This window comes from Coturnix japonica, chromosome 18, assembly GCF_001577835.2.
Source record: "Coturnix japonica isolate 7356 chromosome 18, Coturnix japonica 2.1, whole genome shotgun sequence".
In the NCBI taxonomy this organism is placed as follows: Eukaryota; Metazoa; Chordata; class Aves; order Galliformes; family Phasianidae; genus Coturnix; species Coturnix japonica.
This window is the reverse complement of record NC_029533.1, coordinates 4,548,912-4,569,639: the sequence shown is the minus strand read 5'-3', so window position 1 is coordinate 4,569,639 and position 20,728 is coordinate 4,548,912. Positions and strand designations below refer to the sequence as shown.

Below are 20,728 nucleotides of genomic sequence, written 5' to 3'. Positions count from 1 at the left end.
ATTAATATAATTACCCAAACAGATACATTAGGATAGGAGACAAAGAAGTGGAGTACCACCCACAGTTCCGCCTCATCCTGCACACCAAGTACTTCAACCCCCACTTCCAGCCCGAGCTGCAGGCACAGTGCACCCTCATCAACTTCACTGTCACGCGGGACGGCCTTGAGGAGCAGCTGCTGGCTGCAGTGGTCAGCGCGGAGCGGCCCGACCTGGAGCAGCTCAAGGTGGGAGCTGCTGGGCACTGCAGGGGCTGCTCCTGCCTGCTGCATCCCTGCATACATGGGGACTATTGAGCCCCCAGCAGTGGAAGCAGCGTCGCCGCAGCCATGGCTCACTCCTCCCTGGGTGCTGTGTGCAGGCGAACCTCACGAAAAGCCAGAATGAGTTCAAGATCAACCTGAAGGAGCTGGAGGACTCCCTGCTCGCCCGGCTCTCAGCTGCCTCGGGGGACTTCCTGGGGGACACAGCGCTGGTGGAGAACCTGGAGACAACAAAGCGCACAGCCATGGAGATTGAGGAGAAGGTAAGTGGGCAGCGTGGGCAGCAGGTGATGCTGCATGGCATGACCATAACACTGCACTCGTGTGACTCAAGGTGAAGGAAGCCAGAGTCACAGAGAAAGAAATAAACGTGGCCAGGGAGAACTACCGGCCAGCAGCAGAACGAGCATCCCTGCTGTACTTCATCCTGAGCGACCTCAACAAAATCAACCCCATCTACCAGTTCTCTCTAAAGGTAAGCATAAGGCGAGGCGGCGGTCGCTTTCTGTGGAGCAGGGGTTGGGTATTTCATCATTAATTGCTCTAACGAAGCCCTCAGAAGCACAGCACTGAGCCCACCCTGGCTCTCTATTAGGCATTCAGTGTGGTCTTCGAGAAAGCCATCCAACGAACAGCTGAGGCTGAGGAGGTGAAGCAGCGGGTGATCAACCTGACAGATGAGATCACCTACTCAGTCTTCATGTACACTGCCCGCGGGCTCTTTGAGCAGGACAAACTCATCTTCCTGGCCCAGGTTGCCTTCCAGGTAATGTGAGTGAATGTGTTGGGTTTCCAATGTTTGGTACTGGATGTGGATTTGTTATTTTAGACACGTTATCTTACTCCTTTGCTACCCTACCTTCCTTCCGAGCTTCTTGCTGGGGCTGTTGGTTGGGGCTCCTGTGCAGCAGCCACCGACCTGCACTCTCGGCTCACCAGGTGCTGGCCCTCAAGAAAGAAGTGAGCCCAGTAGAGCTGGACTTCCTCTTGCGCTTCCCTTTCAAGGCTGGTGTCACATCCCCTGTGGACTTCCTGCAGCACCAGGGCTGGGGTGGCATCAAGGTTGGTTCCAGCTCATGGCGCAGTCCTAAAGTGTGGCCCAGCAGTGGATTGGGGTTGAGCTGCAGTGCCTGGAGAGGGAACACAGCACTGTGTTAATCCCCCCCAGGATAGGGGGCAGTGCCTAGCAAAGAGCTGTGTCCACAGGCCCTCTCAGAGATGGAAGAGTTCAAGAACCTGGACAGTGACATCGAGGGCTCTGCCAAGCGATGGAAAAAGTTCGTCGAGTCCGAGGTGCCTGAGAAGGAGGTGTTCCCCAAGGAGTGGAAGAACAAAACAGCGCTGCAGAAGCTGTGCATGCTGCGCTGCATGCGGCCAGACAGGATGACCTACGCCGTCAGGTGCCCGCACTGCACCAACAGCAGCCTGCAGCCAGCACGTGTCCCCAGCTCACTTGTGGGTGCTGCTTTCCTGCAGGAACTTTGTGGAGGAGAAGATGGGCAGCAAGTATGTGGAAGGCAGGAGTGTGGAGTTCTCCAAGTCCTATGAGGAGAGCAGCCCCTCCACTCCTGTGTTTTTCATTCTCTCACCTGGAGTTGATCCTCTGAAGGATGTGGAAGCGCTGGGTAAGCTGAGTCCCAGCTGCGCTGCAGCACACAGGCAATGGGTCGGTGCTCTTTGTGAAGCCCTGCATGGCAGGAGCTGCTCTGTGCTCCCATCAGCACTAACAGCAAGAGCCAATTCCTCCCCTTCCAGGCAAGAAGCTGGACTTCACCATCGACAACGGGAAGATCCACAACGTCTCACTGGGGCAGGGCCAGGAGGTGGTGGCAGAGCAGGCTCTGGAGGTGGCAGCAGAACAGGGGCACTGGGTCATCCTGCAGGTGGGCACAGCCATCACCTCATGGCACTGACTGCCCTAGCAGCATCCTCAGCCTGAGGTGCAGCTGCCTTGTGCTGAGGTCCAAGGGAAAACCGTATTTCAGAGCACACAGAACATGCAGGGTTTGTGTTGCAGAACATCCACCTGGTGGCCCGCTGGCTGAGCACGCTGGACAAGCGCGTGGAGCAGCATAGCACCGACAGCCACCCCGACTACCGTGTGTTCATGAGCGCCGAGCCAGCATCCAATCCTGAGGCACACATCATCCCACAGGGGCTGCTGGAAAATTCCATCAAGATCACCAACGAGCCGCCCACCGGCATGCACGCCAACCTGCACAAAGCCCTCGACCTCTTCACCCAGGTACCCGCACTGCTTCCCTGCACTGCTCCCTCCCAGTCTCACATAAATGAGTCATAGGAGCATGTATGGATCCTTAGTGTTCTAATGAACCAAATGAGGGCAATAGTTAACCACCCAAAAAGCCTTTTAAAGATGGAATTAGATGTCGGTTTGCTTCTTTATTTGAAATATAGACTCCTCAATTCCCCTTTGCTGCTACTCAAGGGCTGAGGGGATGGCAACCTCTGTTCTTCACTCACCAGTGAACCCCCCCCTCACTGCTGTTCCCCCACAGGACACACTGGAGATGTGCAGCAAAGAGAATGAGTTCAAGAGCATTCTGTTTGCTCTCTGCTATTTCCATGCTGTGGTGGCAGAAAGGCGCAAGTTTGGACCCCAAGGCTGGAACCGCCCCTACCCCTTCAACAATGGGGACCTGACCATCTCCATTAACGTCCTGTTCAATTACCTGGAGGCCAACCCCAAGGTACGGGGCTACACGGCGGCCATAACACACAGCAGAGTAGCCCTGCAAGGACTGCAGCCAGCTGATGGCAGTGTCTCTGGGTAGGTGCCGTGGGATGATCTCCGGTACCTCTTTGGTGAAATCATGTATGGAGGGCACATCACAGATGACTGGGACCGGCGGCTGTGCCGCACCTACCTGAGCGAATACATCGGTGTGGAGATGCTGGATGGGGAGCTGTACCTGGCTCCGGGGTTCCAGATCCCACCCAGCCTGGATTACAAGGTAGGGAAGAGCTCTCTCAGCACAGGAGGCAATACTTAATGTTAATTGCTGTGGAAAAGCACTGCTGGTCAGAATTCCCTCACTCAACCCAAGCTGGAGTGTAGGAAAAAAAAGAAGCTGTGCTTTTTCCATCCAGTGGAAACATGGAGCATCACTGGAAAAAATAGTTCCTGTGGTTGGGGTGGTAAGGAACAGAATTAGGTAAGACAAGAGGAAAATCAGCCTGGGTAAGTACCAGCAGGCAGCTGCCAAGCACCAAGAGCAGAGAGTGAGGGTGCATTATTCAAGGCAGAAAGGAAATTTGCACTTACGTGTATGTATCTGCTCAACTTGTGCCCAGGGCTACCACGAGTACATCGATGAAAACTTGCCACCAGAGAGCCCTTACCTGTATGGCCTCCATCCCAACGCTGAGATTGGTTTCCTGACCATCACCTCTGAGAGGCTTTTTCGGACAGTTTTAGAAATGCAGCCCAAGGAATCTGATGCTGGAGGTGGCTCAGGTACCTCCCGCGAGGAAAAGGTAAGAGAAGATGTTGCTGCTTTAGTTGGGGGGTGGTTGGTGGGGCAGGGGGGGGACAGAGCTGAGCAGGGAACGCAGCTCAGTGTCACAGCCAGCCCTGCCAGCATGCAGAGGGGACACTGGCACAGCAGCAAGCTCCACAAAGGGCACACAAAGGGAGGTTCTATTGCAGTGTGTTTGCACTGGGGCCCCATGCCCAGGCTCCACTGGGATCCATTTAGTACTGGCACTAAGTGAACACCAGCAGGAGCTTCACCCCCTACAGCTGCTGAGGAAGCAGAGCCTGGAGCTGTGGCTCCCCTGGTCCCACATCCCCATACCCATACAGGCCTTGCTCACCCAGCACCATCAGCTGCAATCCTCCACTCACCCTGAGAAACCCAAAGGGGTAGAAAAGCTGCCCAACCTGTTTGGCTTCTCTCAGTGTGAACAGGGTGAAGTTACCAAAGGCAGCAGTGCTCCAAGCTGGGTAGAGAGGTGCAGTGGCTTAATGCAGGTCACATGCTGTGCTCAGTAGATAAAGCAGGCCTAGTAATTTCCACACATGAGAATAACTACTAAAAACACAGACTTTGTTTTAATTAAATAATGAAAGCTTTCCTCTTGGCTCCTTGGCCTTTATACTTGTATTTCAGTCCCCTTTGCTTCCTGGCTATTAACAGCAAGCTGCAGCTTTTTAAGATCCAAGAGCAGTCAGTCAAAGAGTGGAACACGAGTAACAGGAAAGGCACAAAGGCAGAGAAAGAAAAAGAACCTTACTGCCTTTTAACTGTGAACTCACTGCATTTCTCCTTAAGTAATAACAGTTTGATGGTCTGCTTTGTCCAGGTGAAGTCAGTCCTAGACGATATCATCGACAAGCTGCCGGAGCCGTTCAACATGGCAGAGATCATGGGTAAAGCAGAGAATAAGACACCGTACGTGGTGGTCGCCTTCCAGGAATGTGAAAGAATGAACATCCTGACCCAGGAAATCAGGCGCTCTTTGAAAGAATTAGATCTGGGGCTAAAGGTAAATGCAATGGGGTGAAAGCACCTTTTCCCTACCCAACCATTTCCTGTGACGTGCAAATAGCTGTTGCTTGTTTCAAAGCCCATCATGTACAAACCACTTTGCTGCCTTTGCTCATGCTTTTAGGCCAAGCCCTGTGCTTTATACAGGGTCTGAAAGCACACACTGCCATCAGCATTCTTCCAGCTCCAACCTGCCCCAACTTTTGTCTTCTTTAAGGGAGAACTAACAATTACAGCAGACATGGAAGAGCTGGCCAATGCTCTTTTCTATGACAACGTGCCTGAATCTTGGACGCGTTACGCCTACCCCTCTCTTCTCAGCTTGGGAGCTTGGTACGCAGACCTGCTCCTTCGCATCAGGGTGAGCAGATTTCGTTTGAACACTAAAGCTTGTGGGACAAGTAGATACCACAGGAGAGCAGGACTCACTGGTAGTTGACTGTTTTATTTGTCCATGTTAGTTTAAGCAGTTTAAAGTATCTGAACTGTTATCCCACAAACGAGAGCCCAAGGTTGAGACCAGTTCACCATCAGTATATGATGCTGTTTTGAAAGAACACGAGATACCCTAACATAACTTATATATATATATATATTTTTTTTTTCTGAGATGTATTTAATAAAACCATGTATTTAAAAATAAAACAACAGCAGTTAGTTACTACAGTCCAAATTAACAGTTGGAGTTTAATTGCAGTGCAATCTGATACTTATTCATCACTGATGCCACCACCCCAGCCTGCCTGGCACCCCAAGCTCAGCTCTGTGATGTTAAAGCAGAGCTCCACCGTCCAAAGGCCACACTTTGCTCTACAGCACTTTGCTGTTTTATTTTCCAGGAACTAGAAGTCTGGACAACGGACTTTGTGCTGCCTGTGACGGTGTGGCTGGCAGGGTTCTTCAATCCCCAGTCTTTCCTCACTGCTATCATGCAGTCTATGGCTAGAAAAAACGAATGGCCACTGGACAAGATGTGCCTTGCAGTGGAAGTGACCAAGAAATACCGGGAGGAAATGACAGCTCCACCCAGAGAAGGCTCCTATGTACATGGATTATTCATGGAAGGTAAAAGATTATTACATCTTGTAGGAGATGTTTCAGGCACAGGGAAAGCCTGGGTCAGAATTAATAACTTTTGCAAACATATCAAGAGTTACTCACTAACTTAGTAAATTTGGGGGCAGCTTTTGCAGAGCTCAGCAGTGGAGCCTTTATCCCATGCCAATGTCAGACACAAACCAGCTGAGGGCAGCAGCAGCCCGGTTTACATGCAGAGTTTCACAAACCAGAAACTAAAGGCAGACTGCCTATTGAGAACCTGAGGCCTCAGCTGCTTTAAGCTGCATGGTTCTAGCAAATAAATACATTACGCTACTGTTTAACGTGTGAATAAGACAAATCAGGAAACTCAGAACATAAAACAATTATTGCTAAAATGAATGAGGGGGAATGAGATGGCAGTATCAGCTGAGCACCAAAAGGGCCAGCCTAAACAAGGGCACAGAGCAAGTCAGGCAGCTACTGTAGTTCACACCACAGCCAAGTTCTACCTTCCCCAAGGCAGCTTCCATGCAAACCTGCACTGAAGGGATGAGTGGGGGCACAGTTTATTTAGACATCGCACACACGGCAAGGCAAAATGTATTCATGAGTCACAGTGAGACACCAACACGTCAGCCCTAACCACTACTAAACCGTGGCTACCCAGCCTTCAGACTTTACCCTCTCCAACTGTGCTGCTAGAACAACCCCTGCCCACCCATTAGTAGTTAAAAAACAGCCTTTTTGAAGTGAAAAATGCTATTGGGCTGCTAGTACCAGGATAATTCTGTACTCGTGCAGGAGCTCGATGGGATATCCCTTCTGGGGCTATCGCAGATGCTCGGCTGAAGGAGCTGACGCCCATGATGCCAGTCATCTTCATCAAAGCCATCCCCGTGGACCGCATGGACACCAAGAACGTCTATGAATGTCCTGTCTATAAGACACGGATGCGAGGTCCCACCTATGTCTGGACCTTTAACCTAAAGACAAAAGAAAAAGCCGCCAAGTGGATCCTTGCTGCTGTTGCTCTGCTTTTGCAGACCTAAACTCCCATGACTATGGAAAGCAGCAAACACTTTTACTTACCCAAAACCCCTTACGTAACTTAGTCTAAAGTTGGTTGCACCACAGCTATTTCAGCAAAGTATTAATAAAGACAGTGCTGGAACTGCTGTTGTGTGGAGACTATTCTTGCAATCCACACAGTTTCTCATGATGGATACTGGCTTTCAGTGGGTGGTTTCTGATAAAGCACTATTCCCCCCCCCCCCAACTCTCCCTGTTTCCATGGTAGGAGTTACTGCACTAGTAATACACAGTCAGTGTCACATAAATTCCCCATCAGCACAGCAGAAAACTCACCCAAAGCTGCAACTCTGCTTCTTTCAAAAGAAATTCTTGATCAGAGGCGTTACCAGTTTCACCCACAGCTTCACATGCCGACTTGGCTGCTCGAATGTTGATGATGACACCACACCTGAGCAGAGGTAAAGCTGCTCCTGCTCCTGCATAGAGAAAAATCATCCCAGCAACTTGTAAGCGATAAATTAGATACAACAGCCTGTAAGACAAGGCGGAAAACTGGCCATGATCCTGCCAGGATTCTTACAAGCCCGAGCATAACAGTCTCATTCCATGCAGCACAGCTCACAGAGCAATGAACCCACCAAGGACATAGCATAGGATTTGTCCTTCCCAAGCCCCTGCCACAGCACTCCACCCCTGGGTGACTACCACTACACTAACAAAGCCATCCTCAAGAATTAGCAATTCAACTCTACAAACAGCAAAGGCAGAAGGTTTTGCCTTTGTGTGCCTTGAAGCATAGCTCTCTTACAGCTGTAGTTTCAGAACAATCCTAAATCCCTTGCTGTAATTGCCAGAAAAGGAAACCTTATCATAACCTCAAGAGACTGGATTACGCACTGCTCTCTATACGCAGCTCAAGCACTGTTTTCAAATGAATATGCAGTCATGATTTCAACTACATTACCAGAAACACTTAAGCTTCTTCACTGTGTACACAACGCTGCTGAAGGAGGAAATGAACCATCATGATGATAATGTGTGCCCATGTCACACGTGTTAGCAGATGTAGAAGTGGTTTTCTTACCAAAGCCAGATAGGTTTCTAGATTTGCAGGCAAACAAGGAGCAGATCATCTCCTCTAAGTCCATACTTGATGTTTTGACTAGTTTAGTAGTCACAAACAACAGAAAGAACACAGAGTGCAATGCAGAAAGCAGGAACCAGGTGTTGGAAAGGAGCACAGAAACACGAACCAGGAACAGACAGAAGAAGTGTGTGCGCCAAACCAGTCTAATTTTAGAAACCCAAAATGCTATCATCAGTCCTGCTAAGAAGCCTCTGTGTCATGGTCATCTGATACAGTGAGGTAAGCCGATCCCTGAAGTGAGAGCAGTTATCTGAATTGAAATCCAGAGACTTGAACAAAAAAGCTCGGCTCATTCAGGGAGACACCCAGCCCACCTCTTCTTTCCCACCCCCTGCTTTAAAAGTGCTGGTGATATTTGGAACTGGATGTTGCACAACCAAAGGGATTTCACCGTGGTGCAAGTTAAGAGGTGGCTGCTGCGCATCAGCTGGGATATTAAAAGCTCAGTTATTATTCAGAAGGTTATTACTAAGAAGGCTGAAAGTTTAAAGGGTCAAAGAAAGAAATGTGAAATAGAAAAGCCTGGAACACATCTGACTCCCTGAGAAACGGGCACTGAGAATTCCATTTGCTCATGTAACTGAAAATGACATTTCGGCTGGAGCACTGAATGGAGTTGTAATTTGCACAGAGAGAGAGCGAGCACTCCATTAAGGCTGTGTCACCCCGGCATAAAATTACGTCCTCTGAACAAAGATCACAGAACAGTAAACAGCCAATCTCAGAATCAGCTTCCAGCAAATGGGGATCATTCAGAGCCCTTTAAATCAGATCACTGCCGCAATGTTTGAGAAAATTCCTCTGTCATGTTTTCATTGATTCTCTCCTTCCATTAGAAACAAGTAGAGGCAAGATATGAATTGAAATATTCAAGCAACTCTTCCAGTAATAGAATTGTTTTTGATTAGATATACTCTGACTCATTCTGTGGAAGAGCCCTGATGCAATAGGGCAATTCCCATTGATCTGTGCTTTCTTATGCCAAGACTCAGCTTAATACAAGGCATTTTTCTGATCTTTAAGTGGCACACAGAGGCACCAAACCTCCCATCAGAGCACTACAAGTGAAATTACAGGGGACGATGTCAGCTCCCACAGAAGATTCAGAGTCGAGACTGACAGGGGTTGGAGAAGCAGCAAGAGTGCTGAACAGTCCAAGCTGCCTAATGAGAAAAGAAAAAGCCTGGGCACTGAACATTAAGCCACTGAAAAAACGCTTGTGTCAACACTAAGAGCTGCTGCACATAATTCTGTGGGCAATGCAATCTGACCAGCCCAGAAATGCTCTTACCGTAGAAATTACGCTAAGATCTGCTGCCCTCATTCACCTCCACAGACCACGGGCAGCCATCCAAGGGCTAAACTGCTTGGCACTCATAGTCCTGCAAAGGATTTCCCAAACGCCTGAGAAGCGAAGTCCTACAGAAGTGTGAGATGGGAGGTTCCAAGGGCCTGACCTCATCAGCTCAGCGTGCTGCTACCTTAGCAATGCCCAAATATTGGGGGATAAGGCCTGAGAATGTGATGCACGAGCAGCAGAGCCAGCAGATCCTCTCTGTGTCTCTCAGCATCCACTGCCTGTGCACTCTGGTACTTGAGTTCACTGGGGACACATGTTCTTTCCCATTATGGCCTCCATTTCCCAGAAACAGGCACTTGTAGCAGGCATCTCATCAATAGTCACTTAACTGACAGCTCCTTGAGACTTCCTATGCTCAAGAAGGTTTTGAATTATTGTGGCTGTAGGGTTTTTATTGCAACTGCGTCATCAGCATTCCCTATGCGACCAAAAAGCACAGCATCCACATTATCTCCCCAGAAACAGCCGCTTACCTGGTGAAGTTGCTGCTGCAAAGCTTTATTTTCTGTCACTATTGCAACCTGAGCTTCCAAGTCACGATGAACGGATCGATATCCAAAATTAGGAGACCCAATCAGGGTTAGGCAGGGAAGGCTGCTCCCTGCCAGGTACAGCCAGAGGCCTGCAGGAAAAACAGGAGAAGAAAGGAAGTTTGGCAGACAAAGGAAATGTCTGGGGTGGCCTCAAACAATTGCTTCACTTGGAAGAAATGAATTAAACATATGAGATTTACAGCAACTAGAAGTGCTCACGACACAAAGCAAGCCCTCAAAAACACAATTCCCTGCATTTGGGTGATTCTTGGGGTACACTTGCACAGCCTGCACTGTCCAAACTTGCATGTTTTTCACAGGGGCTGCTGGGACGTGCCCTGAAGAATGTAAATACGCTGCACAGAGGGCCCCAAAAGTAATTCTGAATGAGTAACAGTCATTAAGTTAGAGGTCATTTTGCAACATATCCCAGATGCACTGACATAAGGTAAACGATGCATCAGTACTCTGCAGCAAAAAGAAAACCTTCACCAAGGGATGGAGCATCACACAGGTACATGAGCATTGGAGCTGTCTGTTCTAGGAGCAGAGAACAGTGAGCAACTGTCTTCCTGGGACCTCACAAGACAGAGGCATGAAGAGGCATCTCCCTGCTCTGACAGGTGAATTCACGTGAAATAAGCACTGGTGAGAGAAGTGCTAATTACGACGCCCACTTGCTTCCTGAGGAGTGATTTTCACCAGAAGATGAGTTCAGTTCCTGCCAGGATGAAGGCTTACAGGGCCGCCAACCACACAGCTCTGCCCTCCCTGGGGGGCACAGCCCCAGCGGCTCCTGACAGATGGCTGATCCCCACTGCCAGTCACATGGAGACTACAACAAAGAAACCATACCATAAAAACCACCTAGGCCTTAAAATAGAAACAGGTTTCCTAACTCAACCCCAGAGCAGTTCCAAGAATGCCTTGAGTAAGAAGCTGCCGATTCACCACTGGTTCCTGTAACCTCCTCCCCGCCCCCACATCACACACTCAGCAGCTTCACTGCTGCTTTCAGCAGCACCTCCAGGCCCTGAGCTGGCACTGCCCGTGCTGTGGCTGCCCCACAGACTGCCCCACAGTGATGCAGAGGAAGGCAAGGAGCCCAGGAAGAAGCAGTGTACCTCCTGCAGGCTGTGCCAGCGATCAGGGCAGCTGCATGGCCTGCTGGTGCCCAAGCTGGGAGGATCTCTGCAGACAGAGCCATGCCAGACAGCAGCCACCATCTTGCTCCTTCTAAGCAGCCACACAGCAGCCCTTTACTGCGTCTCCTGCTTTATGGCTACCTGGCAGAATCTGCTCAAACAGTGACTCACCTTTCCAGAAAGAGGAAGAGCAGTTTCCCGGCCACCACTCAATAGCAGCAATGCAGGCTTATCTCAGAGCAAACAGCCACCTGCCTGGCATTCTGTCACCTGACACTTGCATGGAAGGGACCCTAATCCCAAAAGATAGCCCTGCATCACCCATAGCACCCCACCCAGAAACCTGCTGGTCCACACTGCTGCAGGCAGCCTCATCTTAGCATGAGAACAAAGCGGTAAGAGGAACTGCCAAGTGTCGTGCTCCAGTCCAGGAACCAGACTCCAGGTGCAGTTACCCTTCACTTGCCCCAGGGCTTCCTCCTTTTTCCCCTTCTGCTGAGCCCCTCACACTGCTCCCAGAGCACCAGGCAGCCCTACAGCCTCCTGCTGCAGCACAGAGGGTGATGGGCAGGTATCCTCTGGGATCCTGGGAGAGCTGCCATGCTCAGTGAGGGCCAACAAGGGAAACCCCATTGGGAGCCAGCAGTGCCCGGCAAGAGGAGCAACCTACAAAGCACAGAGCCTTCAAGTAGGTGCTTCCTGGAAGGCAGCACACACAGTGCTTCCAGCCAGGCAGGCACCACAAGGCAGTGAGGCAAGGTTTTGCAGCTGCAGAGGCTGATGTCACTGCCACCAGGCATAGCATGCGTCAGGAAGGTTCACAGTTTCTATACATAGGCAACTCAGTAACACGAGTGTATTTTCTTTAGACAAGAGAATGCCTACTCAGCAGCTTTCTCTCCCTGCCACCTCTGAACCTTCTTCCAAACAGCCCTGCAGGAAGCCAGTTAAATAGAGGCATTCCCACAGTCTTAGCAGCTAATCTCAAACAAACAAATTGAGCTGAACTACTGGTCAGGGCCCTGGAACAGGCCTGTGCTGGCTCAGGGCGCATCCTTCCACCCTTCCCACCAGACACGTGCTGCAAACAGTGACAGTGCCCCTCTGCACAGCCTGGGGCAACTGCTATGTTAGATGGGGCACTGCTTACAGGAACCGTGCTGCCCTGGGGGACTGCTGAGCCACTGCAGGAAGAGACACAGTGACAGCAGCATGCTGCTCCCAAAGCAGAGCAGCAGAAGGTGCTGCCATGCACAGCAGAACTGCCTCAGATTGGCTGAGCATTGCTTGCATACCATACGTCCCCTGCTGTAAGCAGCCAAGTGTCCTCAGCTATTTGCATGACTACATTCTACTGTGTATAATGTAAGAGGAGAGTCAGCATCTGGATTTTCTGGAAGGAAAAAGGAGAGTCAGGTCAAGTTGGGCTTGTGAATGGCCTGACTGCTCTGTCAAGAGAGAACCTGGGACCTTCTGCAAAGAGCTATGATGACAGTACTACATTTATTTATTTATTTATTTTTACCATCTACATTTGTTAAGCAACATCCATTTCTCAACAACTTCCCCTCTGGCTCCCAGAAGGCACAAGGGTGCACCTAATCAGTATCCTGCACTTCACCGTGTGCCATAAAGGGGAGATGGCACAAATTCTCTGAAGTGTGGGGTCACCCCACAAAGTCCTGCTTCCAGGAAGACCCAGAGTCCAGGACTACAACGTGCCCACAGCACAGGGCCCACAGCACAGCCATCACTTCTCTTTGCTCAAACTATCCAGAGGGATACAAGAACCACAATTGCCACCACAGTAATACATGTATATATAAATACCCATTCAGATGCCTTCTTTCATTTCACGCCTAGGCAGTATCTTACTGTCACCATCAGGATGATTCTTGTATAACCCCTAGGACTACATTTAAACTGGAAATCCAGAGGCAAGATATGACTTGGCATAGTTGCCTCCTGGGTGATTCAAATCTTCCAGGCTTAAGCAAGCAGGATGTTCAAACCTTTTGGAGGCTGAATCTAGACTCAGCATCCAAGCATCCCCTCACCAGCTGCACAACCAAAATATATGTAAAGCACACGTCCTTTCTGAACAAGTCCTCCTGAGAAACAGACATCTTACCTTTGGCATGGAAAGTCCATCCAGCTCTTGAGTACTCCTGCAGCTGGATCCTCTCCTGCTGGTGAAGGCAGCAGACCTCATTGTAAAACTGGTGTTCTATGTAAACATAGGCAGAAGGGATGGCACCTGCAACCCCTTTGGCACCGAAGAAACCATTCACCTCTGGTGAGGCCAGAAGAATCCGATACTCTGCCCTAGTGCCCAGAATGAGGTCCATGTAAGCTTGTGTCAGGTTGAAGTACCCTGTGGTGAGGTATACCCTGGCATCTCGTTCAGCCTCTGTCAGCAGTGTCTCTGTGACCATCTCATCTATTTGAATCCCAAAAGGTTTCATTTGGATTAAGGGATAGATCCACGTGTCAGGTTCTGGTTTCAGATCCCCAGGCACTTCAGAGTCATGCTGGGGTAACGTGGAGCTGCCTTGCTGGCTGCTGTGAAAAGTCTTTGCATGAAGGAGTTCTTGTCGTGTCCTGGCAGAATCAATCACTTCCATCACTCTTCGATTTGCTATCTCACAGTATCTCACCTTATCTCCTACAAGAAAAAACAAGAATGATCATCTGAGACCTAAGGGTACAAAGCTATGCTTCGCCTACTGAGTAGCCAGACATCACATCAGAACAAGGAGTCCAGACAAAGACCACACAACTCTCTTCTCCAAAGCTGAACACATTCCAAAAGCAGCAAAGCCACATGGCAGAGGAAAAAAAACATTCAGCTCAAAGAGGGGTTGAAACTTGACTAGCAGCTGCTTGAAAAATCCATTGTTCTCAGTATTCTTCCTAATTCAGTGCTCATCAGATTCCCAGAACAGACTGAACTACAAAATACTAATTACCAAAAATTGCACTATTTTTACAAAACTTTCAGTATGGGTACACACATCTAAAATTACAGACGTTAACACCAGTTTACAAATCCCTCCCTTCCTCTGGATCATATCATCCAACCAGGTAAGGAGACACCCTCCTACCTTGGTAGGGGTGTACCATCCCCTCCATCATCTGGACTGTATCATCTTGCTGTAGCTGCAGAGACACGTCTCCAATTGCATCCACTAGCTCCGTGAAGAAGTCTGCAATCTCAGGAGAGTCCTGCAGGAGAACATAGCGGTCCTGACGATTGGTGAAGTACAAATCACTCAGGTTTGCACTAGGAGAGAAAAGAAAAGTTCCAGAACAGGGTATAGGTATACAAACTTGAACACTCCAGCCTAGGTTGCAGATCTCACTCCAGATATAACAAGACTAAAGTACAAATGGGACATCTCCTTTTGGATCCTGAAGATATATGTTTTTCTTTTTTGAGAAAGACTTTTCCATATAAAAACATCATATGAAAGACCAATAGTTGCTCTTCCATAACAGAAAAGCATTATTATGATCATTATAGAAAGACCAGGTGCAAATAATGAAGTTTAGATAACCCTGGTGGCATCAAAAACTCAGCTAAACCAACCACAGAAAGGCCTGAAGAGGAAAGGACTCACCCGCTCAGGATGACATTATCATCAAAGAGATAGACCTTGATGTGCTGCAGGCCAATGGTCTCATTAAAACGCTCTGGAATCAGGAGTTTGAGAAGTCCACGCAGATTTGGGGTGTGGAAAAGGGAGACACGCACTTGTTCAGGGAATCTCTGCAGCAGCGGAATTAGCATTGTTCGAGAATTCTTCCTGCCTGGGAGACACAGAGTTTTCATACACTGCTTCACCACGTGTGAGGAACAGAATGACATGGCACACCAGCTCCTCAGCTAGAGGCTGCTCACAGAGTACAGTGCCAGCACATCAGGCAGCTACTAGCATTTTTTCTTTTGAATCACTTTTAATTTGCACTTACGTCAACAGTACTATCAACATCTAGAATTATACATCTATAGGTGAATGGGCTTGGAACGGACACCATTCCACACCTAAAGACAACACAGGCTACAAAAAGTCATTGCAGAAGATTAAATGTGTTGCTACTTCCAACACTTTCCCCACTCTTCCTTTAGAAAGGAAAAAAGAGCACGATGGATGAGGACAAATGTACTGACGAGTGAACTAGGCAAGCGAGAAAGCACAAGTCACACAGAGCGCAGCATCTGACCCTGTGATCTTCTGGCTCCTATCAATTACTTTCTGAAGAAGAGCAGCTCAGCTCAAGAATTTTCTGGGAATACACAGTTACTGGTACAGAACAGGACAGGTTTTGAAATGTATGTGATTTAAGCCTATAGGTCCTGTCATTCAAGACAGTCTCTCTCAAAAACGACAGCGTGTCCAGTCTGACTAAAATAAGCTTTTGAAGAAAGTAATGTATCATAATATCTACCCCGAGATCCCCTGGTGTAGTCAAGCAGAATGGAAACTCTGAGGTTTGGTGATTCATTTGCTTGCAATGATTTCTCCAGTGTTTCTTCTAAGCAATTCACCTGCAGAGAGAGATTGTACTACTCATTACGGAAAGCAAGTCAAGCTTTATAAGGAAAGTGTTCAGAAACCAGGAGGTCAGTGGTCATGAAAGTTTCCATACTCTAGTACGAGTATTTCCTAGTCATGCAAAACACTGCTGGTTTAGACACCGCATCTGTCAGACTGGCATCCTACCCTATCAGCCTAAAGCAGCATATGAAAGGGCATCAGTTTTACAGGCATACATTCTTCCAGTCTCTGAACAGCAATTCATTTCAGCAGAAAAAGTTCCAGCATCACTCCCAAATCACAGACTTTCATTACCAACAAAAAACTTTGGCAGGAATGCACACACTATACAGAGGCAGTTTTATTCCTTGGCTACAAGGCTGTCTGTCACATGCAAATTCCAGTCTCATGTACAAGCCCTGACAAAACCAGACACAAATCGCTGTGCAGGACTCAGCCCACCTTTACCCTGCAATGGAATTTGATTCTAACATAATAATTTGGCCAAGGTCAGACTTCTCCCTAAAGGACTTAGAGAATGCTTTTGTTTCTGGAAGGACAGGAAACAGAAAAGGTAAACAACACAAAGCAAAACTGACCTCTGTCTTAAATGCAGAGTGCTAGTATTGAATCTGCAGACTGCATCTGCAGGACAAAACACAGGACTACATATAGACGAGGAAATAAAATCAAGCATGATACCCCAGTCCTGCAAAAGCCCTTGGAGCACTACGCATGCCTGTAACCACTGACAGTCAGAACCTCCCGAGCTCATCCATTCATGAATACGTTCACTATTTCCAAGGCTCTGCTGAAGGCTTAAAATAGAACTGCATACACTTCCCTCCTCCATCCCAAGTATAAGTACATAAATGCAGTGAAGAATCATGAGAAAGCTCTCAACGTGAGGAGAAAATGTACACAAAGTAAATCTGCATGAAAGCTTTAAGGAAATTACAAGTTCATGAACTGCATCTCACATACAGCTCTTACACCGATGCTTTTTGCAAAGGGAAGTGTCTTCTTTCTGCATTCACCCCCACTTCTCAATCCCCTTCCATACTCACCAGCTCCTGTTCGAGGAGCCCTGTTCCCAGGTATAGTGAAGCCATCACCACTCGCTGCTTGGCTGTTTTGATCTGCACCTGAGAGTAGCAGAAAATAAATTCAGGTTCGCCCATGGTCACTGTGATCACTAGGATCTAGCTGTTAAACCACAGAAACACTTCGCACCTGAGGAAAGGCACAATGAAATAAGAGCACAGTAAGGATGTAGAACACACTGGTCTTTCTAGAGCAACACCAGCTCCACTGCTGCACCCAAAAATTAAGGAAATAAGAAGAGCCAATGTTCTCTGGAAAGCTGAGGAACTCGTTCCCTGCTAAAACTCTTCAACACAAGGGAAGTTACAGTACACTAGCTGCAAGCTCTGAGCTGTATCTGTATCACACTAGAAACCCCAGCTTTCATTCCACTTTAAACCTCTGTGTCCCACCCTGTGAACTACTCAGAACCTGGCTAGATCTAAATTCTTGTTCCCAAAGAACATTCACACTTGGTACCCACAACTTACCTTCAAGAGTTCATAGAATTCAGCTGGAGAAGAAAGCACCTTGACATGTGAGCTGGAGATTCCAAACTCTGGAACCAGATTCCTGATCCACTGGAACCTGTGTGCTCCTTCTGAACAAAGGGAGCAAGGCATGGATGTGATCACAGGAACCGGCGGGGTGAGCAGTGGGGCCAGGAGAAGCCATGATGATCTGTGAAGAGATGAAGGAACTCTGTGTGGCAGAGCCTTTGCTACTTACAGACAGCCTCCAAAGAAGGAGCTGCAACCAGCGCCAGTACATTGTAAGGATCCACAAAGGCAAGAAGGCCTTTTCCCTTCCCATATTTCACAGAAACCAAACCTAGAAATAGGAAAACATATGCGAAAGGTGACAGATGTTAACATCATCAGCTCCTGTCCCAAGTGGCAGTGAGAAACAACTTCACCACAAGAGTGAAGGAGAAGAAACAGCTTAGAAGCTGAAGAGACTGAGATGTCAACCCTACCAGCACCCACAAACCAGGTGTCTGGCAGTGCTGCCGCGGTGCAGCTCTCTCTGCCATCAATCACTTCTGAACTCCATCCCAACCACACAAGCTACAGCTCTGCCATGATATATGGTCACTGCCACTTCTAGCTTAGTTCTCAGCCAAGCTAAAGGTTACACGTTTCCATTTCAAGTAAAAACACTGTAAAAGGCACAATGCTTTGTAAGTTTTTTCATGAAACAAACAGAACAAGGAAACAAAGAGATCTAGAACATGCAAAGTGCCTGAAAGCAATGAAGTCCCAACAACACGCCCAAGGACAATGTGTGTTTCAAGGGGTACAAACTGAGGGGTACACAGTGTGAACTAAGCATCACAACCGAGGAACTCAAGGTTTCCTTCCACTTGCATTGTGCACAAGCACTAAAAGAAGGTCAAAGCTCCTCTGACAAACTTCAAAGTAACTACAGGGGAAGCAGCAGGAAGCTCATTCTTTAAGAAGAAATTGCTGAACAAATTTCAGTGCTTTGAAGTCATCTGGAAAAGAAACCAACTTACTGCTGAGAGTCGTGCTTGAGGGGATGACAAGAGGTAAATGGCATTTTTTCTTCTCTGCAGGCTTAACATGCATGCAAAACCATCCAGTCATACAATAACTCCTGGTGGGAGTTTGTCCACATGACAAAACCACATTTCAACACAATTAGCAGCAGTGACTCTCATGAGATCCAGGAATCGAGGAGCGAGTGACCGAACTACATCCCCCAAACTGTACAGAGAACACTCGGGTCTGCAAAACCCGCTCTCAAGAGACCAATGCCAACCAGGACAGAGTGGGGGTGGCCGCCCCATCCGGAATGAACACTGAGTCCCATAGGGATAGGGGGCAGCCACCAGCCTGCATCCCACCCCACTGCCTTCTGCCATCACCACAAACCAACAAGAAACTTGATTACGACCTTTACCAGAATTTGTTACGAGGAACTTTTAGGTTTTACCATAATCCCAAAGCCCAAATGACCACAGATTCCAGGAAGATGATTTCACTCCTTTGCTTCATGATAAAACACTGGATCTTCACAAGGTTTCCGAACACCCTTACGCAGAAGCCAGGCAGCTTTCAGTTGCATTTCTTGGAAAATCCACTAGTTTGTCACTGACTACTCATTGTAACACAAGTCTGAGTCAGTTTGTGCAAGAATTCCTGGGATGGTGACTTGCAGCAGATCATGGGGACTATGCTCAGACTTGACATCCAGAAGTGATAGCGACTTATGGCTGCTGGAAACAACTGGAATGGTTCACAGTAGATGTGGGGGGAGGGAAGGGTGCTCCTTTCAAAGTAGGAAAGAAAGGCAAGAAATACTGGTTTTGAAGCACTCTCAAGTTCATCTTCACAGAACTTGCCCAGGATCTTGCTCAACTTGCGTCCCAAGAGGCACATACGAGATGCCACGTTGTCACTCAGTAGCACTTTTATGTTGGCTTTTTGGCGTTATACAGTAAGAACTAATCAATAAAGGAGATAACTATTTTCCTTATTACTCTGTGGGTAAAACCCAGCCAACGATACCTCCAGAACCAACTACACAGCAGCCAGGAATCCACTTTCACAAAGCACAATTCCAAGCAGCCATTTTCTGGCAAGGATCGAGCACTGCAGGTCAACACACACCCTCACATCCAGTTCAGCTCGACAAGAGCCCCCACCACTGCTGAAGGAGGAACCCCCAGATCCCTTCCGCACAGCACTGATAGCCATTAACCACACACTGGGTTTGTTCACTGCCTCTGCAGCTTAGAGCGCACCTACACTGTTTGATCTTTTAATTCACAGCAGAAATTTCAGCCTATATTCACGCTGTGAGCCTAAGACTTGTACATATACAGAGTAAATCAGGATTTTGCTCTGGCCAACAGCAGTGACAGCACATTAACCGCTATCAAACCAGCACCTTCTGCCCACAGACACAGCAAAAAAGTTCAAGCAGCCACGTCGGTGCAGCAAAATCCTTTCATGTGCAACATGCAACAATTAGGAACCATGTAACATTATGAAGAAATCATCAAAATTCCACACTTCAACAAAGGAGTTTTCAGAGAAATAGAAACTGGTGAAGGGGCCTGATGGGGGGGAAGCCTTCCCATGTATTCCACATCATCAAGTTAACCAGAAAGAGAAAACAGATCTAAAAGGAACCCACCTCAAATCTTTTTCTGCATAAGAAGTTGGCCCCTAAATATAAATGAGGGATTTTCTGTATGCGTTCTATTTTTAAAAGTCGTGGTTTTGGTGCACAGACTGATGAAAGAGCTGAAACGCTTCTTCAGTGTAAAAACCTCATCTGCAGAAAGGAGAGGTGAAGTGAAACTGCGGGGTAAGGCACTGTGCTTTCACCCACACACACGTCACCACGCGGGGATCCACAAACTGCTCCTCTTTGAATTCAGCTGTGCCTTTCCAGGACTCAGTCTAGTAATGCATCAAGAAATGCCAATGAAACCAAAAGTGGAGCCTGCAGAGCTGCCCCTAGATTACACCAAGGGCAAGCAGCAGAGCATTGGGGATAATGAGCTCTGAGACGACTGCAAGCTCAAGCACAGAATGGCTGTTGAGTGTGAGGACATACAGATGTGCTGTGGTGTCAGATATTGCTGTTCAAGACAAGGCCCCACTCATGCAGGGGAGTGTGAGAGATGCTGCATTCACTGCAGCACAATACAAGGCCCTACCAGAGCTCTCTTGCCAAACGCAGCAAGAAGTGATGCCCAAAGACTAGAGAAACATCATTATTAAGATCACAGAATCACAGAATGACCTGGCTTGGAAGGGACCTCAAGGATCATGAAGTTCCAACCCACCTGCTTTTGTTTCATCACCTCTGAACCCAGCATGCGGCTCCAAGCAATTGTAATCACCTCTGCTGTTCTAATAGTTTAGTTTTAGCACGAGCTGTACTCCTAATTGCACAGCCCACAGAAGGAGAAGCACACAACCAAAGGTTCTGCCAGGACCATGGCACAGGGAGTGCAGCACTGCCCAGAGCAACACAGCACTGCCCCAGAGCAACACAGCACTGCCCCAGAGCAACACAGCACTGCCCCAGAGCAACACAG

The 20,728-nt window shown here is 48.2% G+C and overlaps 2 protein-coding genes across 2 annotated transcripts in view; one reads left to right on the top strand and one right to left on the bottom strand.

Moving 5' to 3' along the window:
- The window catches only part of DNAH17 (dynein axonemal heavy chain 17), a 27,436-nt gene extending 20,445 nt beyond the window's left edge, over window positions 1-6,991 (top strand). The window contains exons 66-81 of the mRNA XM_015879915.2: window positions 23-227; window positions 362-526; window positions 598-738; window positions 859-1,029; window positions 1,203-1,325; window positions 1,470-1,663; window positions 1,740-1,888; window positions 2,019-2,146; window positions 2,281-2,508; window positions 2,783-2,974; window positions 3,059-3,238; window positions 3,579-3,761; window positions 4,590-4,772; window positions 4,992-5,135; window positions 5,614-5,839; window positions 6,617-6,991. Coding sequence (XP_015735401.1) covers window positions 23-227; window positions 362-526; window positions 598-738; window positions 859-1,029; window positions 1,203-1,325; window positions 1,470-1,663; window positions 1,740-1,888; window positions 2,019-2,146; window positions 2,281-2,508; window positions 2,783-2,974; window positions 3,059-3,238; window positions 3,579-3,761; window positions 4,590-4,772; window positions 4,992-5,135; window positions 5,614-5,839; window positions 6,617-6,864 — 2,860 coding nt within the window. The 3' untranslated portion in view covers window positions 6,865-6,991. The remainder of the gene's footprint in view (window positions 1-22; window positions 228-361; window positions 527-597; window positions 739-858; window positions 1,030-1,202; window positions 1,326-1,469; window positions 1,664-1,739; window positions 1,889-2,018; window positions 2,147-2,280; window positions 2,509-2,782; window positions 2,975-3,058; window positions 3,239-3,578; window positions 3,762-4,589; window positions 4,773-4,991; window positions 5,136-5,613; window positions 5,840-6,616) is intronic.
- Window positions 5,200-20,728, bottom strand: part of PGS1 (phosphatidylglycerophosphate synthase 1) — a 16,410-nt gene continuing 881 nt past the window's right edge. The window contains exons 2-10 of the mRNA XM_015879912.2: window positions 17,145-17,334; window positions 16,638-16,715; window positions 15,482-15,581; window positions 14,653-14,842; window positions 14,137-14,315; window positions 13,164-13,697; window positions 9,828-9,976; window positions 7,181-7,323; window positions 5,200-6,798 (exon numbers count right to left, since the gene is read on the bottom strand). Coding sequence (XP_015735398.1) covers window positions 7,204-7,323; window positions 9,828-9,976; window positions 13,164-13,697; window positions 14,137-14,315; window positions 14,653-14,842; window positions 15,482-15,581; window positions 16,638-16,715; window positions 17,145-17,334 — 1,540 coding nt within the window. The 3' untranslated portion in view covers window positions 5,200-6,798; window positions 7,181-7,203. The remainder of the gene's footprint in view (window positions 6,799-7,180; window positions 7,324-9,827; window positions 9,977-13,163; window positions 13,698-14,136; window positions 14,316-14,652; window positions 14,843-15,481; window positions 15,582-16,637; window positions 16,716-17,144; window positions 17,335-20,728) is intronic.